Source organism: Mus pahari, chromosome 7, assembly GCF_900095145.1.
Source record: "Mus pahari chromosome 7, PAHARI_EIJ_v1.1, whole genome shotgun sequence".
Lineage (NCBI taxonomy): Eukaryota > Metazoa > Chordata > Mammalia > Rodentia > Muridae > Mus > Mus pahari.
The window spans coordinates 47,530,749-47,548,909 of record NC_034596.1 but is presented as its reverse complement, the minus strand read 5'-3'; the positions used below and the strand labels follow the sequence as shown (position 1 = coordinate 47,548,909).

The 18,161-nt window shown below is 37.4% G+C and overlaps 1 protein-coding gene across 3 annotated transcripts in view; it reads left to right on the top strand.

Annotated features, from left to right (window-relative positions):
- Prkd1 (protein kinase D1) overlaps positions 1–18,161 on the top strand; it is a 292,314-nt gene that overhangs the window by 252,969 nt on the left and 21,184 nt on the right. For all 3 annotated transcript variants that reach the window (XM_021201591.1, XM_021201592.2, XM_029540841.1), the window contains 4 exons: positions 668–774; positions 13,517–13,678; positions 14,270–14,368; positions 15,206–15,473. In XM_021201591.1, coding sequence (XP_021057250.1) covers positions 668–774; positions 13,517–13,678; positions 14,270–14,368; positions 15,206–15,473 — 636 coding nt within the window. The remainder of the gene's footprint in view (positions 1–667; positions 775–13,516; positions 13,679–14,269; positions 14,369–15,205; positions 15,474–18,161) is intronic.

The window sequence follows — 18,161 nt, the reverse complement described above, 5'->3', positions numbered from 1 at the left end:
TGAGTTCCAGGACAGCCAGGGCTACACAGAGAAACCCTGTCTCGAAAAACCAAAAATAATAATAATAATAATAATAATAATAATAATAATGATCAGTTGAGTGTAGAAAATATATGTCACAGCACACAGCTGATGGTGAGGCAGGGTGACGATAAGACAGATGAGAGAGCAGCAATCAGAAGGGAGTTTGGACACTGGACACTGATGGACCTGAAAGACTGTGGGTAACAGGGCTGGAGCTCCACAAGGAAGAATGGAAGCGAGGAAAGTAGATACATAGAGAGGGAGTCAATGAGGGTAGTGTATCAGAGGTGCATAGTCTCCACAGCAACTGAAAAGTGAGCTAGGAGAAGCTCTCACTTTGTCAGGAGCTGCTGCTGTAATTGCTGAGTTGAGGTAGAGTCTTTATGAGTCAAGACACACAAGCACTAATGTTCAAGAAAGCGAGACCATAAATCCAAGGGAGTACACTGATGGAGGGAGGCCGTCTGGAAGGGGCCAATGAGCACAGTGAGAACAGGATGCAAGGACAGAGGACAATGGGAATCAAAGGTGTAGATGGAACATAATTTCAAGGTAGTTTGTATGGCCAACACTTTTCACTAACTACAACTGTTAATTTGCTAATTAATTAATTTTTTTAATGTTTCTCATTTTTATCTTGAAGGTAAACATCGTAAAACAGGAAGAGATGTAGCTATTAAGATTATTGACAAATTAAGATTCCCAACAAAACAAGAAAGTCAGCTTCGTAATGAGGTTGCAATTTTACAGGTAAAACCGATTCTCATTTGAGAGTTGTGAATTCCCCTCCTTGACTTCTGTAAAACAATCCAAAGTCATCCAGATACCTACAGCCTAGATAATTATGAGCAGCTTAGCTGGAACAGCAAATTGAGTCAGACTTAATTGAACAGTACCCTCCAGAGTGTAGAAAAGTTGATCTTTTTAATGTACTTAGTACCACAGTTTAACATATTGTTAATATTCATTAAATAGGCATATTTTCAGGATGGACATGCTCAGAGCAATTTGTTTTAGATTCAAACTGACCTTACATTCATAAATACTTCCCCTTTACTTGAATGAATTTGTAGCTATCAGCAAATAAGGTATTTAAGTAACACATATCTGAGAAATAGATTGTCTAGGTCTGCCGGATGCCCTTCATGTGAGTTTTTCTCTGATGCGAAAATTGTCACAACTCCCATCCACAACAATGCCCTACAACACCAGAATATTTTAATAAGACTTATTGTGTGTCTAATGTATATAATTGTTTGAAGCGTTTTTGAAAATCAAAAGGTAATTAAGCAGTGGTCTGCCAACTGGTTAGCATGCTGTCAACTTATGTTTGATAAGTACAGGTTTTAATATACATACCAAATAGCCCTACTTTTGCAAGTTAATATTAAGTTTTGACCCAAAATGTTGTTCAAATTTTCAATTATGTATCAATAACAAAGCAGTTTATTGTTCTGCATCTACCATTTCATTTCATTCCTTTTACTGAGTTTTGCATGTAAATGTAGCAGGTTTAGATTTGCCCAGGCTCGTTAGTGTAAGCATATAGTTTCAATACGTGAGTTAGGCTGAGTCAGTAGGATTATTAGGTGGACACCAACTTGGGTTACATAAGGAGACCTAGTAAAAGAAAGAGAGGTGAGGAGAGTTTGATAGAGAGGGATGGAGGAAAGGAACTAAAGGAGATAAGGACAACCAAAAACTGATGCCTTTTTATATAGAAATAGAACATTTTTCTGATTGTCAGAATTCCTAAAATTGCTGCTTTGTGCCTTGGGGCAATAATGTAACACAAAGATCTATTCACAAAGATCTTTGTCTCTGTACCCACAACTACAGTTACAGCCAGTTCTTGTATTTATGATTTGGTACTTGCTATTCTGTGTCCAGAAAAAAATAATTAATTGCTGAGATGAGGGAAATAGCTAATAGGGCAAAGTGCTTGTCCCAAATTCCTGAGTACCAGAGTTCAGTTCACTGGCACCTAGAATGAAAACCTGGACATAAAGGAAACATGCTTCTATAATCCTGGCCAGTCAGTCTAACAAGTGAGAGAGCTCCATCCTTTAAGAGACTATGTCAAAAAATAGCTTCTATAGACACAGATGGATATATAAACAGGCTTGCATGCCTGCACATACACCTGTGCACAGAGACATTCATACATACATATACACACACAGTATAAATTTATGACATTAGGAATAATTAATATTTATAAATTTAACAAAAGACATCTTAGCAAGACTGGCTCCTCCTTCTTCAGTACCCACTCCCATGGGGTCTTCTGGGGCATATTCTTTTGCACAGGAAGAACTCCCAGATATGGAATGGTTACCCTCCCTCATCTGGAAGCAGGTGCCCTGGCTTATATTGTTCCTGAAGTCTCAGAAGTGTCCAGGGGCCTACAGGAGACTAGATTGTAGTGCTTACTGGAGAAAAATAGCCCTTGGGTAGTGCTGCCAACTCTCCCTTGTTGAGCTTGGTTTCTGACTCTGGAAAGTAGCATATTTTAGATTCTAGAAAGCCTTAAATTAATGCAAGTATGGTGTGAGAAAAAGCAGAATTCTTCTTAATTTTCCATATATATTTTTCTGTGTAGATATCTGTGTAGTTGGTTTTATTCAGTCATTATAATTGTAAGCTATCAAGCTATTTTTGAATAACAGGAGTTAAGTTAATAGCAGAAAGCAAGGGAAATAAACCATTTATAACTGTTTTCATTACCTGTAAATACATTATTGTTATTAGAGAAAATATTAATGAATATAGAGTTTAAAGTTGCTGCATAAAATTCCCAAGGGATATATTCATGTTATTTTGATTTCTTTACATGTCAACACAATAGGAATTAAAGGAAGTTTGTTTATTACTATCCAGAATATTATAGTAAACTAATATATCTATATCATTCAACATTTTACATTCAAAATCTAATTATAAATATGGGCATTATGATATGTTTGATGGAATATAAATCCTCTTCTAATGGTTGTTGAATAAAGATGAAATTTGTCTACAAGCATACCAATATCAGAGCATATACCAAGTTTTAGCTGATATTCATGAATGTAATTCTGTTTAATATGCTATGGTTTCTATTTTTCTTAAATTATATATATATATATATATATATATATATATATGCCACCACTGCCCAGCTTGAAGTATACTTTTTATTTATAAATATAGTGAATAATACTAGAGTTTCCATTAATGATACAGCTTATGAAAAATCACTTGGAATTATAAAGCAAAATATATATAGTAGAGTATATGTAGACTATGTGGAACTTAGGGGGAAAATTCATAAACTCTTTGGTCCATAAATTGTATAACTTTGGTTTGATATGTCTATGGGCCTTTTGTATATCCTGTGATTTCTTCTCTACCCATCAGTCTCTGGTTTTCAGTCTTTATTGAACTTTACTTAGTCCTTTCACAGAATTGTTCATTTTTCCTTTACAAATCTCCCTACTTATTGCACCCTGTACTTACCAGATTCCATTTCTCCTTTCTGTCTGTTCCTCAACTTCCCTCTTAAGCTCCTCCATCTCCCAGTCTGAGTGTCTTAGACAGATCTGATCCTCATTCCCATAGCAGGGTCACCTATTATCAAAGAGCCATCTATGATCCTTTCACAATCCCGTTATGAAACTTCACGTGAGGACTGATACTTCTTAAGTACTTCAGCCTCAATTTCCATCCTCAGAGCATCCTTACTTCATTGTGCCATCTTACCCCAAATCAGCTTGAAAAAAAATAGCGAATCCTGAGGTGAGCTGTCTTATTCTTATTTGGCCCTTCCCTTCTTCTAATGAAACTATACTTATTCACATATTACTGTGACACACTTCCTTTCTTTAAGGAAAGAAAGGTAGGTCCCCTGGATCACATAGAAATGAATGAAACGCTTGAAGTTATTTAGAATCTACTTGGGTTGTCGGGGATAATGGTCTCCAAATCAGAGATGCTGGAAAGTCTAGTGAAAACAATCATGGATCCTGACTGTCATCTGGAAATCAGGATTGTACAGAGGAAGATGTAAATTAGTAAAAAATCAAAAAAGCTGTGCAGCTTTCTGATAAGCAAGCAAGTAGATGGGAGAAAGGGACAATTCTCTGAAAATCCATCTCAGCAAAGAAAATATCCTTCTAAAATAACTATTGAAGTAGGAATCACATTAAAATTTAAGAGTAATATTCAAGGGGTTCTCATACAAATCTAAGCACAAATCAATGAAGGCATGGAGGTATAGATATTGGACCCAGATATATATATACACACACACACACACACACACACACACACACACACACACACATATACATATGTCTTTGTCTATGGTTAAGAACTCATGTTTCCTCCCACCCATATTAGCTTGAATCATTACATTTTGTGTTTGAAGCCATTGTTATTGGCTTTTAAGTGTTACATGACTTCTCTAATATTATATCTCTTGTCTAAATTTTACTAGAAATTCTGTCCGTAGTTAGGGTTTAAAGATCTACACACTTATCTTCAAGATACAGAGTATGTGAAGTTTGTCATTGAGTTGTCTTGATAGAAATTAGTCTCCCTATCCTCCAAAATTATAAAGTGAATCATTCATATAAAAATACTGATAATCATAATCCTATGAATTAACCCAGATTGTGGGTTAAAATCTATATTGTGCTGTTCATGTAGGCAGATTGATGTCTTTAAATTTGTAATGTGATAGATAGATAGATAGATAGATAGATAGATAGATAGATAGATGAACACATGATACATACATACAAACACACATATACATAGAAACAAGCATATATAGAGATAGATACATAGGCTCTTTGTGGCTTGATAACTTATGTTTTAGGGTGGAATAGCATTTCATTATCTGGATATGCCATGAGTTATTCATTCATCTGCTGAAAGATAAGTAAAGCTGCTTATAAAAATTAACTTACAAACTCTTTTGAATGTCGGTGTGTATGTACCAAGGTGCATAATTATTAGAGCATGCAATCAAATTGTACGTAGTTTTACAAGAGTTTGTTACTGTCTTCCATGGTGGTGGAGCCGATTTACATTCTCACAATTGTGACCAAGAGCACTGTAACCCCACCTTTTCATTAAAATCTGCTGTTACTGATATCTAGGTGTCTACATGTAGTTCTAACAGGTCTGTACCAATATGTTGCTTAATTTTAATTCCTTTGATGATATATGATGTATAGGTTTATTTTATCCTTTGAGAGGTACCAAACCTTCACTCATTTTTATTTTACTAATATTTTATATCATTAAGTTTTGGAAACTCTTTGGATATATTTATGAGCAATCCCTTATAAAGTTTGATAAAATGAATCTTTTACAAATCTTTTTCTCACAGTCCATGAGTTTTTTTCTCATTCTCTTGATTTGCTTGAAAGATTCCTGATGCTGGGTATAGAATGTGACATTTTATATTATCCTGTACACTAAAAAAATCAAGGAAGGGCAGAAGAGCCTGAGAGATGAGAGGGTTTCTTCTCAGCATGCTGGCTTCCATTTGCACTTAGCTGTCTCTCCTTTTGTAAGGAAAGTAGAGGACTCATTATATTTACCACATCTCTGTAGCAACTCTGATATCTAAAACTTGATGGAAGCATTCCAGGCTTAGTGAACTTGAGAATGACTGAGTAGTGTCTGGGCATGTTCAAGGATGTACATGAATGACAGCATTAAGTAACCTTTTAACTAAGCATATACTGATCTTGCTCCCCTCACCCACCCCTATACTTGCTACTGAGCAAATTCCACTCAGTAGAATGCAAAATGTTACAGCAAATTTCACATAAGTATATATGTGAAGCAAACACTGGATTGTTAATCACGAGATAACTCCCCAAAGTCCATGCCCTTTCTTGATGCAGAGATAAAGCATGTCTGTTTTCATTAAAAGTTATTAGAGGTTCTCCAGACTGTGGATAAAGCACTGCCATGCAGTGTGGTGTGGAGTATCTATGGGAACTCATGGGCCAGCTAGCCTAACATTCACATCTTTCCCCTCAAAAATCCCCTCCACAACAAAAGATGATTCATCAAACAAGATAGGAGGCCAGCACTAACATCTGAGTTATATTCTAACCTCCATATATAGGGTTTGTACACCCACACATGTACACACACACACACACACACACACACACACATCAACCTCACACACATACATAACACACATATACACATATCACAATCACACACACATGCAAGTACACGTACACACGTATACATATATCACTCACTCACACATCATACAAACCCAGACATGCATGCACAAACATCATACATGGTCTGATACTGATTGCAGAGCAATGCTGAAGATGCCATTAGCTAAAGTAAAGAGCTGTTTTCCCATATGCAATGCAAGACATAATATTTTTCTAAGACCTGGATAATTTATTAGACACTACAGCATAAATAGGCATCACTTTGTTGTGCTTAGTGTGTGTTTTCCTAGGCAGATGAGCAAATATCTATTCACCACAGATAGCACATAGACAAAGAATTCTACCCAAGTCTAGTTTAATGAACCAATAAGTTTAAATAGGTTTATCTTCTGGAGAATGTGGACTCTACCACTATGATTTTTTTCAGCAACCATTGACTATTTATACACCCTTGAGGAGGGGTGGATCCTATGATCCCTCCCTTAAACAAGCCTTGACTTCCGATAGCCTTAGAGAGAGATCGGTCTTGCAAGCTTTCCTTACCTTCACTGTAGAGTTAGTTACTAGTACCAATACTGTGTCCATCTCCTGGATGCTGGGAGTATGAGTGGACAACTCTCATGGCATGCCTAAGGCCAGCCTTCCACATATTCATATTTCACACATCATATTTAACTCCATCCATTTCAGTCATTGCCCTCTGATTGCCTTTACTGTTTTTACCAGCCAACCAGGGCCATACAGATAGGTACCATTGGCAACTGCCAAAATCTGAGCCTGCTCAAGATGTTGCCTGGCTTCTCTAGTCACCGTGTTATCAGCCTGGTGGGTGTCCTAACTCTTGTTGAATACCCTTCTAGAACTAGGAAGGATTTTAAAGTCTCATTTTGTGTACCACCCAGTACTCTCTTTACTACCTAAGTCTTGACTTTAAATTCCCCTACCAAGCTCTGGTAATGTCTTTCCTAGAGAACATGTTCAAGGATGGGGACATTGGTATCAAGGATAGTCTTTTGACAACAAAGAAGCAACTAGAATCACCTAAGTGAACATCTGTAGCTCAGATGATTTTCAGTGACAACTAGGCTAAAGAGGAAGAATGGCAGGTGGTGCCATTCTTTTATTCAGGGCATAAAAACAAACACCAGGGAATAAATGACTTCTTGCATGCACCATTCAAGCCAAATACCCTAGACTTCCTCCACACTTTTCCATGGAGGCCTCTTCCTTGCCAGGTCCTTTGCATTGGATTTGGCTCTTGTACCCAAGATGATCCAATATACAATATATTGTTCCCTTATCCCTTGACATTATGAGGTATCATCTAAAGGTCGGTGGTTAGCAATGTTATTCATTTTCTTGGCTTCAGTTCCCACCAACAGCCTCACTAAAACTGTAAACCTAAACTGAAACCTTCTTTCTATAAGTTACATAATCATGATGTTTTTATCACAGGAATAGAAAAAAGTAACTAACATAGAATAAAATAGGATGGTTAGCTTATTTTAATCGGAATAGTTTATGTTAGAAAGGTTGGCCTAAGCCAACACATAAGTCCTTAAAAGTAAAGGGTCCTCTCTAGCTGGAAGCAGAGGAGGGACCAAACCCTGCTGGGAGTTTTCGAATGTGAAAATTCAACATATAATGAGTAGGGAAAGACCAGTGCTGAAGAAATTGAGCTCAGGGCCTCCTGGCCTACAGCTACTAGGGAATGGGTACTGTCACTTCGGCACTTAGTCAACTACCAGAATAAACTTGGAGGCAGGTTGTCCCTCAGAGACCCCACATAGAAGAACGGAGTCCTAACAACTTAATTTCTTTTTTTCCCCCAATTTTTATTAGGTATTTACTTCATTTACATTTTAAATGCTATCCCCAATGTCAACTTAATTTCTGCACAGGGAATCCATATCAGAGAAAACAGAGGAGCACACAAGATGTCTTACCCACAGAATTATGAGGTTTTTGTTTATGGAGCTTGTAATATATGCCAGCAGCAAGGAAAATGATGGGGAGATGGATAAGATGAAGGGCAAGATTGTGGCATTTGTTGCTATCCTGATGCATGCTCTTGCCAGGTCAAAGGGAATATCCTTTGCTTCATCAATATTCAGTCAGTGAATTAAAGAGGACATTATTGTTCACTTCTTTGTACAGTGTCAGAAATCCAAATTTGTGGGGACTGCCTCTGAAGAACCTGCTCCAGAAATGCTGCTTCTGGCCCTGAGACTACAATTGTAGCCTTGCCTGTTCCAAGTTAAAACAGAAACCCAACAAAAGGAAGGGAGTTGAAACTGGTTTCTAATGAAAACAAGTACCACAATTGGTACTGTACAAATAGCCTGCTGTTTTCCCTTAGTCCTCAGGAAGATAATGAACTTATGAATCATGTAAGAAAGAATGCCCCTGATGGGAGGGGGGGTCTCACAAAAGAAATCTTTGGCCCTTCAGCTGCAGCTGCCTTCCTGGTCTCTTTCTGACAACTTTTCTAGCGCTTTTTTAGACTGATGTGAAATGAAAACTACTCATGAAGAGGAAAAAAAAAAAAAAGACGTGGAACAAGCACACATCTTCTAGATGAGAGGGAAAACATGGGTTTGTTCCTAAGAAAGATAATGAAATTCTTCAAACAGGTGTCAAAACTGCCATATTTTGAGGGCTGGTCCCTAGAAAGTAAATAATACTGGCTTCGTCATATCCTTGCTATTAGGTAAATAATTTGGAACACATCTTGGCAGTAGCATTTCTGACATTTGACTCTATAGAATTAGTTTTTGTAATTAAAAATGAGTCCAGAAGTTGCTTACTAACAATTCAGTGAATTTACAATGTACATTTTCTTTTGATAAGAAATCACTGTATATAACTTGATGGTAGTATATCATCACCAAATATTACATATATTATCATACCTAAAATAAAATCGTTTAGACCATAAGGAATATTATTCAAATAATAATAAAGTCAAGCATTACAGAGGTTCATTTTTCAATAACATTTAATTATATGGAGCATCTAATATATCCCAGATGCTAGACGGAGAGCTCAGTTGATTAAGTATGGACACTAAGGAGATTGCTGTCTTATTGGTAGAGAAATGAAGTCAATAACAATGTAATATAAATGCTATAAAAGAAGAGTATACCAAAGTTTCAGGAAATGGAAAGGGATCCAACTTAACCAATGAAAGCTTTCCAACAACTGAGTTTGTAGCAAATCAATTGTCTCAGGAAGCTGAGGGAATAATAGGTATGTAATCTGGGTAAGGAAAAGAAGGGTAGTATGTGGAAAAGAGCAGATACTTCAAGAGAAGTAGTGAGCTGGGGGATGAAAGAAACAGGAACTGATGGGTTTACTGTGCTTTGCTGAAAGGAAGCAGGTGTTCTCGAAGCTAGTGATGACCACCTTATAAACCAGAATCACCTTGGGAAAATCATACTACCATTCTTTTCATGATTACCTTGAAGGAAAACAATCCCAAAACAAGATCCATTAACACAGCAGTTGATTAAGGAAATATGTAAGAGTAAAACCTAGGTACAATGATGAGGACAAAGGTGAGGGGATCCAATTGAGAGAAGGAGCAGGCAGGCCTTCAGTTGTAAAGTACAGTATGTTATTCAGAGAGAGGAATAAGTCTGTTTTTAGAGTAACCCTCGGCTATTGGGCCTCAGGAATTCATTGTATACCAAAAGAAGATAAAGATGGTAAATTTGGGTAGAAAGACACGGATTCATTGCTGGAAAATGTTCAATGAATATATGTTCCAAAAGACAGATGGTTATAAGTTTCTGAAAATCAAGAGAGCTTCCAATCAATGTGGATACCATTTTTAACCAGCATTTGATATTTTTCCCCCACAAAATAACTTTTCTATATCTATCAAGACATTGTAAGCCATTTCCTTTTCATACAGCATTAGGTGATTATGACTTCTGGGACCACTAAATAGAAGAGAAATTGTAAGAGACTGTAATTAGAAAGTGGATAGAGCGCTGTGATTTTTCTCAACACTGAGAAAGGGCAGGAAAATCATCAGTCCCATACCTTCAACCTTGACACCTCGCACTCCTGATCTCTTCTATGCAGTGGGTTGTCCCTCCTTCAGTTCATCATTCTGTTCTGAATCCTTGTCTGAATTTCTCATGTTTAAGTTTTTCCTATTGCGGTATGAACTGATTCATATAGCCTTCCGATAAAATAGTCAGAAGGCCTCACAGAAATGCTCTGCTCCTAAAATGTTGAATGCTACGTTGGATCTAATTTCTTTTATTCTCTTATCTCTTGCCCCTGTGTGTTTGAATAGAATAGTGTAGAAGAAAGAAGGTGACAATATGGAAGTGATAGCTTATCACAACGTAATGTCAGCAATAAATACTCTGGTTATAAAGGAAAGCAACTCCGTTATCATTAAAGTAAGTGCTGAGGTAGCACTGTGCAGGCAAATGTATATGAAACATAGTGCACACATGGAAACCAAAAGTGCAGCTTGGTTAATTCACTTCCTAATGCTTCGAAGGATGGCTATCCTTTCACTGCACATATCTTTCTAGGAGCCTTAGGTCAAAGAGATTCTTGTCTTATCTCCAATGGTATTTCCTCCCAGCTTTCGAAAGCTCTTACATTCCCTCCGTAGAGATGTCATAGTCTGCAATGTGTGAAAGGGCAACATTTTTCCTGTGCTTGACCAAATGTTTCATTTCCTGAAAATTAAATTACTGAAATCCAACAAACAGATGGTCAGAATCCTGCAGAATGTGCTCTGCTGTGAAATGCATGCTCTGAATTCCTGCTGCAAACATCAGAAGTTAGCAAGGGACTCTTCGTGTAGGCTACTGTCCTCCACTGTGGCAATGTTAAGTCATTTTTCAAAGTCAATTACCTGGGATATCAGGAAGAATTTCTAGATCTCTTCATGTTTATATTAAAAAATAACACTGATCAAGCCATACAGACTTGGTTGGAATGTATCTAGGTATGAATTAATTACCATGTGTTCCATAATTAAAAATTGTATGCATGGCATTGATTATACAGGGAGATAAAAGATTGATTTTTCCCCTATTTCTACTTTTTAAATAATCTATTCTCCAGGTTAAATAAATATTTCAAAGAATATTATGTAGGAGCTTGGGTAAATAAGGTAGACCTGCTCCTTTATATACATTTTTCTTTTCTTTTCTGTTTTTCTTTGAAACAGGGTTTCTCTGTGTAGCCCTGGCTGTCCTGGAACTCACTCTGTAGACCAGGCTGGCCTCAAACTCAGAAAATCCACTTGCCTCTGCCTCCCGGGTGCTGGGGTTAAAGGCGTGTGCCACCACTGCCCAACTACATTTTTTTCTTATCAGACATAAAAGATTTGATCATTTAGCTCAGTGGGACCATAATAAAACCAATCCATGAGGAAATGTTACCTTGTCTCAACAATACATTATAAATTATCTAGAAAAGGATAACTGGGCATGGGAGCTCACACCTATAATCCTAGCACTGAGAAGAAGGTGGCAGGAGGATTGTCATGACTGCAAAGCTAGCCAGAGTTACATAGTCAATTCTAAGCCAGACTAGGACATAGTGTAAGACCCTGTCCTCAATTGTTTAGAAGAAAGTCCTGACTTTGGGAAAGAGTTTTCAGCTTTCGCTTAATGCATGCTTTAGGAAACCTATAAAGCAGTAGACTGTTGGAAAATGAAAGCCAAGGGCAGTGGAAACATGAGTTTACATTTCTAAAATGTCTTTTCCAGTTCACTATGTATGGCCTTTACTTGGATATTGTCTTGAATAAGCGGCTTCTTTTGAAATCCGTATATTTATCTACACCATTTGTAGAGAAATAGCGAAAAAAAAAAATCCCTTAGTTTGTTTTGTAAAAATACTTAATAGTGGCCATTTGTAGAGTCCTTCTGAGTTTGCAATGAACATACCACAAAGCAGATGACAGGAAAACCTTAGTAATCTGTTCCATAATTCTGTCCTAAGACATTTTGGGAATCTTTCCAGTCTATGTTACATATACTAAGCCCCACCCTGAGAATGGGTCTGTTAAAGCCATGGTTTGGAATAAGGAAAGGAAGAAAGGATCTATCAGTGGAGGGTTATTTAAACCACTAAGAACCTGTGTAGCTTAAACACAGATAGGGATGCTTACAGATTGACACATTCATTCGGATTACTTACCAAGCAAAGTGTATTTCTGTTTGTCTTTCTTTTATTTTTCATTGTGCCTGTTCCTCACCCAGACACAGAGCTTTAAAGAGCCCAGGTTTCCCAAGACACTGCAGAATGGCATAGTTAGATGAAATAGAGAAAGTAATTATATGCTTAGATAAGATGGTGCACTTGGCAACTTTGTAGAGAATCAGAACTTCAGCACACACATCTTGTGACTTCTATGCCCGTTTTTTTTTTTTTTTTTTCTTTTTCTTCCTGTGGTGGTGGACTTGTTAATTTTGTTCATGATGTGTTATATTGATATTATTGTTTCTCATTGAAATACAGATAAAATATGCCATTTCTGTGTACTGTTAGGATTTTGTTGTTTTGTACAAAAATACATAAAAGTCAATTAACTAAAGGCTTTAGTTTAACCATAACATCACTGAAATTTAAACATCAAAGAGGGAATAATATAATAATCAGAGGAATTGTATGTGACAGCATATCAGGCACAATGTAGCCTTCCATGGCTACCCACTACTCTTTTGTGCCAACATTTATCATATGGTTAAGCCATGAAGGACCCCTGCATGGTGTGTTGTTTTGCCCAACCAGGAGCTGACCTCTTCACAGTGATCTTCACTCTGTAATAGCTTCTGCCTCCTACCCCAGGTTGTGGGGCCAAACAAGTCTGGAAGATCCTGCCTGAGATGCCCTTTCAGTCAGTCATGTGCACCCCATGTATAAATTGTCTCTTCTGCATTAAATATAAATTATGTAGATGTGCCCTAGTATGGTTTTTTAAGACAATATGCTTAATATTGGAGATGATCCTAAGAAATTATACATATCTCAATATAGTATTCTAATTAAAACCTAATTAGCAATTCACCATGCTAGAACTTAGTTTTTTTTCAGTATAGAAATAACTTCACTATGCATAGATAATAAAGATATATTTTTTGGAAACATTAGAATTACAAAAATATAAGGCGGCACATGTGGAATTTGGAGGTGCTAAGAATCTTAAGTGTTGGTTTCTCCAAGCTTTAAGCTTCAACAGTTTCATGTAATCAGTGAGCTTGCCAAACAGTATCAAAAAACTCATTTTCTACAAGTGCTTTATTTATCTTTAATAGAACCTTCATCACCCTGGTGTTGTAAATTTGGAGTGTATGTTTGAGACGCCTGAAAGAGTGTTTGTTGTTATGGAAAAACTCCATGGAGACATGCTGGAGATGATCTTGTCAAGTGAAAAGGGCAGGTTGCCAGAACACATAACGAAGTTTTTAATTACTCAGGTAAGAAATCAATTAGAGACAGAAAAAAAAAAAAAAAAAAACAGTGTTCAATATCAGATGTTATCACTGTTTAACTATAGCTCTCTAGCCTTGTTGGTTGGTCTCGCTTTCCAATCTAAACTACACTAGAAAAGATTGCAAGGGTGAAGTATATCTTCTTACATATATTTTTGTCATGCAGAGCCCAGCATACAAGATTAGTAGCATTTCAGCTGACCTAAGCATTAAAGCTAGTCTTGAAATTTTAATAGTACCGTGGCTTAGACCTAGTTCAATGTAGATAATTAAAGCAGTAATTTCTGTACCTTGTGGTGAGTTTTTTTTTGTCTATCCCATGTTTGCTGCTTTATCATACCATGGGAGAGTATGCTGCTTCTTCCATGGATTTTTCCCTAGCAACCTGCTGTGTTAACTATAGACTAGTTGAGTGTCTTGAACATAAACAGCCAAGAATGGTCATCATGGGGTTTCTTGATATTTCAAGTTTATGTTGCTTTTCATTTCAGTAGTATCTTGAAAATAGCTATATATCCTGAAATGAATTAGTAATATCATAAAACAGAGTTATTTAGATGATTCTCTTCTTTATAGATACTAGTGGCTTTGCGACATCTTCATTTTAAAAACATCGTTCACTGTGACCTCAAGCCAGAAAATGTGTTGCTGGCATCAGCCGACCCTTTCCCTCAGGCAAGTACAGAGCCACCTTCAGCAGAAATCCAGCTTGAAAGCTGGCTCCATGCAACCTCCCTGCACCTATTTTCCCCTCCTTAAACCCAGATTTGTTTGAAGTCTTCCCCTGAACATTTCCCTTCCCTCGTTGCATCTGATCCTGGACCACACTGTGTCACTCACGCCTCACGAAGCTGTTCTGCTGATAGATACTCACCTGTGCCTTCTCTATCTACTGCTGGGCTGCATGGGCAAAGGTGGACCCCACCCGGTGTTGAAAGCATGACCTGGACACTGAGGATACCTTAGGATTGCAGGGATGCTGACTACCCTCTGAGGCTGGGGACAAGGGCAAGCTTTGCTACACACAGGGGTAGGAAAAACTGGACCTTTTTCTAGGGACCCTAAATCTACAATACTTTGTCAGGTTGAATGTCTGGCTTTGCTGTGCTAAAACGTTCAGGTCCTGCCTGCTGGCCAATATGGAGCTAATTTTGATAGTCACCATAGATTTCTTGAGTCAACTTTCTATTTATTCCTCATTTTTCACTTAAATACGTTTCTGGGATAAGGTCATCATAACCAGTTTGCCTGATTTCCTACCTACTGACCCATTCTCAAAATGGATCATACTTTATTTCCATATTACGCTTTTGATATTTGGGATAGGAAGGAAGGAGTTTTCAGAACATATTCATGAATGAAAAACCAGTTTTGTCTTCTGACATAAACTACTTTCTTCAAAATTAGAGGGTAGAGAGTAGCATTTCTTTCTACCAGGAACAATTAATGTCTGTAGAATACATTTGTACTCTGGCAGAATTGATGTAATGAGCAAATTCTTACCGTCAACAGGTGAAACTCTGTGATTTTGGTTTTGCCCGGATCATTGGAGAGAAGTCTTTCAGGAGGTCAGTGGTGGGTACCCCAGCCTACCTGGCACCTGAGGTTCTGAGGAACAAGGGCTATAACCGCTCTCTAGACATGTGGTCCGTTGGGGTCATCATCTATGTGAGCCTGAGTGGTACCTTCCCTTTTAATGAAGATGAAGATATCCATGATCAGATCCAGAATGCAGCCTTCATGTATCCACCCAACCCATGGAAGGAGATTTCTCATGAAGGTAATCCCCTCGCTCCAAAGGTGGTATTGACTTCAATCTTCAATATTGGGCATTCAATTGCATTTTAATTATTAATGTGAAAATATTCTCATTGTACTCACTGGAGTAGAAGCAAAAAAAATTGTTCAAAACTGGGTTAAGTAGTAACAAAAATCAAACTCTAAAATGTCTTTTGATGAAATGTGTGTTTACCAGTAAAGAAATGGGACATTTATGCTAAAAAAGAAAGTGAAACAGCCAAGAAGAATTGTTCCCATTGGGCATGTTGTCATGGATGTGACAGCAGTGAGTCTTTACTGGGGTTTTAAATTATGCTTTTTTTGAAGTCTTACCAACACAAGTTATGACATTGACATTTTTATTATCATACTGTATCCATTAATATTCTAAGCACTTTCTCTCCTGTCTTACTTTGTGTGGCAGCGGAGAATGAATATTTTATTTTGCCACTTCCTAGAACTGTTAGGGCTTTGCTGTTGTTCAGTATGAGAACATACATATATGTGATGATTCCTTTAGAATAGGGAGCCTTGGCAGTCTTACAGTATTTAAATTTATATTCTTGTTAATCCATACTTGTCTCCTCTTAATGGAATAGTCTTACTTTAAATGGCAGGGACTGGCGGGACATAGGATATGATGAGTTCAATGTTTTAAAAGTAGTTCTTCAGTGAATATACTTTGGAGTTCATTCAGTTCTCATTAAAACCCCGTAAAGATAGGTGTTGTTTTTAAATATGTGTCATAAAAACTAAGAGTAATAAGTGGTACCAGGCACCCAAATCAACCAAAGATAGTGAGTGGGAGGGCCAGAACTCACAGGCAGTCTGAGCATGCTTGGCTGGTCACTAACCCTGGAATCGATTCTGGGTGATATGTAGTTCAAAGTTCACAGTAAGTGTGCAGATTTCACCATTTATATAAGATGACACATTCATAGATATCCCTCATACTGATTATCTATTAATTAATGAATGCATTAGTACAGACATGGGAAGACTGTAGGTAAACTGCTGAAAATAGGTGAGCCCCTTAAAACTGATGGTGTTAAAAGGCAAGGGCTAACTTCGTTGTTATAGCTTTAGTGGTTATACCATTAACAAAAACCTTTAACATACTCTTAATTTCTTGTAAGGTATAGTTAGATGGATACATATTAAAGGAATCTGGACTACCTACAAAAGATCCGTGGTTTATGGCTAACAAATTAAAAAAATTAGAAAAAGGGAAACTGAAGTGTAACAGTAATTCTTTTCCAGCGAGCATGTCTGTTAGAAAGCATTGCCAGTTAGACAAGGTTAGCCCCATGCTACCTATATGCCAGATGCAAATGAAAAAATTCCCTCCCTAACATCAGTCTGACATTTTCCTGTTTTTATAAATGGGAACAGAAGATAAAGACATAGGTATTAATGGCCTTAAAAAACAGTAATTAGGAAACCCCAGTTTATACCCACAATATCGGTCAGAATAGAATGTAAAAATGTGTTTCTAAAACAAAAGTAGCTAGGGTAATGAATTATGCCTTTGGAAAGATGGTCATTTATTTTCTGGCATTTTCAGCTAAATTTAAATTCACAGTCTCCAAATTTAGAGAATGGAGATTCACTATGGTTTAGCTAGTCAGAGCTGCATTTTCAAAAGAGATATAGAACTAACTCATCACTGAAGAACGGAAAAGATAATCTGAGACATTTTAGTAAAGGGAATTATCTAGAATAATTCAAAAGCCATTTGTATTTGACCAAGAAATACACATTTTATTTGACTGGGCCAAGGTCAGAAGATTTCCTGTCACCCAGACCAGGTGATAGTGACACCAGCCCAGGTGGAAAATGAAACTCTCTTTCTCCAAGAAGACTGAGCATCAACTCAGGAATAAATTGGCCCCCATTCCCATGCCTGCTCCTGGGCTTTCCTTGATGGAGAAGCCCTCCAGCTGTACTAATTGCTTACTGAGGTCTGGATGGCAAATGAGTTATTTCTGTGCCTCTGAATGACTTACGGTTGAGTAAAGAAAATAAAAACCCAAATTGTGTCACAATATCAGTTGTAGTGGCACAAGGCATTCTTTCCCACTGTCTTACTGAAAGTAAACAATTCCCTAGTTAGAATCTTCAGTGATACTAGTAGTGGGTAATTTCAAGCCTATTGAAACTGACAAGCATACATGAAAACTAGAACTTGGTATGGTGAACACAACTATAGTAGACCACTAAGAAGTCACATGCTACTTCAAACTTCCATCACAGTCACTGAAAATCCAGATACTGTGAAGTAAGGAGCAAGGCAATGTCATGATTACAACAGCAAAAGGAGAGAGGTCAGTAATCTGGTATCTGAGACACAGTTCAGATTGACACTATAACCAATCATTATTTGCCATCTTTACTTCATGACATTATCTGTAAAATGGGGTCATGATTCCTACCTACATGATAAGATAATGTGCTGCTAAGTTCATGTCAATGCATGCTAGAGTCATATGAGAAATGCGAACATGCATTGAGAAAATGCATCCCCAAGACTGGACAGGAGGCAAACCTGTTGACCAGTGAATCAGGCCATCCCTCAGCAGATAGACTAGGTTAGAAGAAGAAGAAGAAGAAGAAGAAGAAGAAGAAGAAGAAGAAGAAGAAGAAGAAGAAGAAGAAGAAGAAGAAGAAGAAGAAGAAGAAGAAGAAGAAG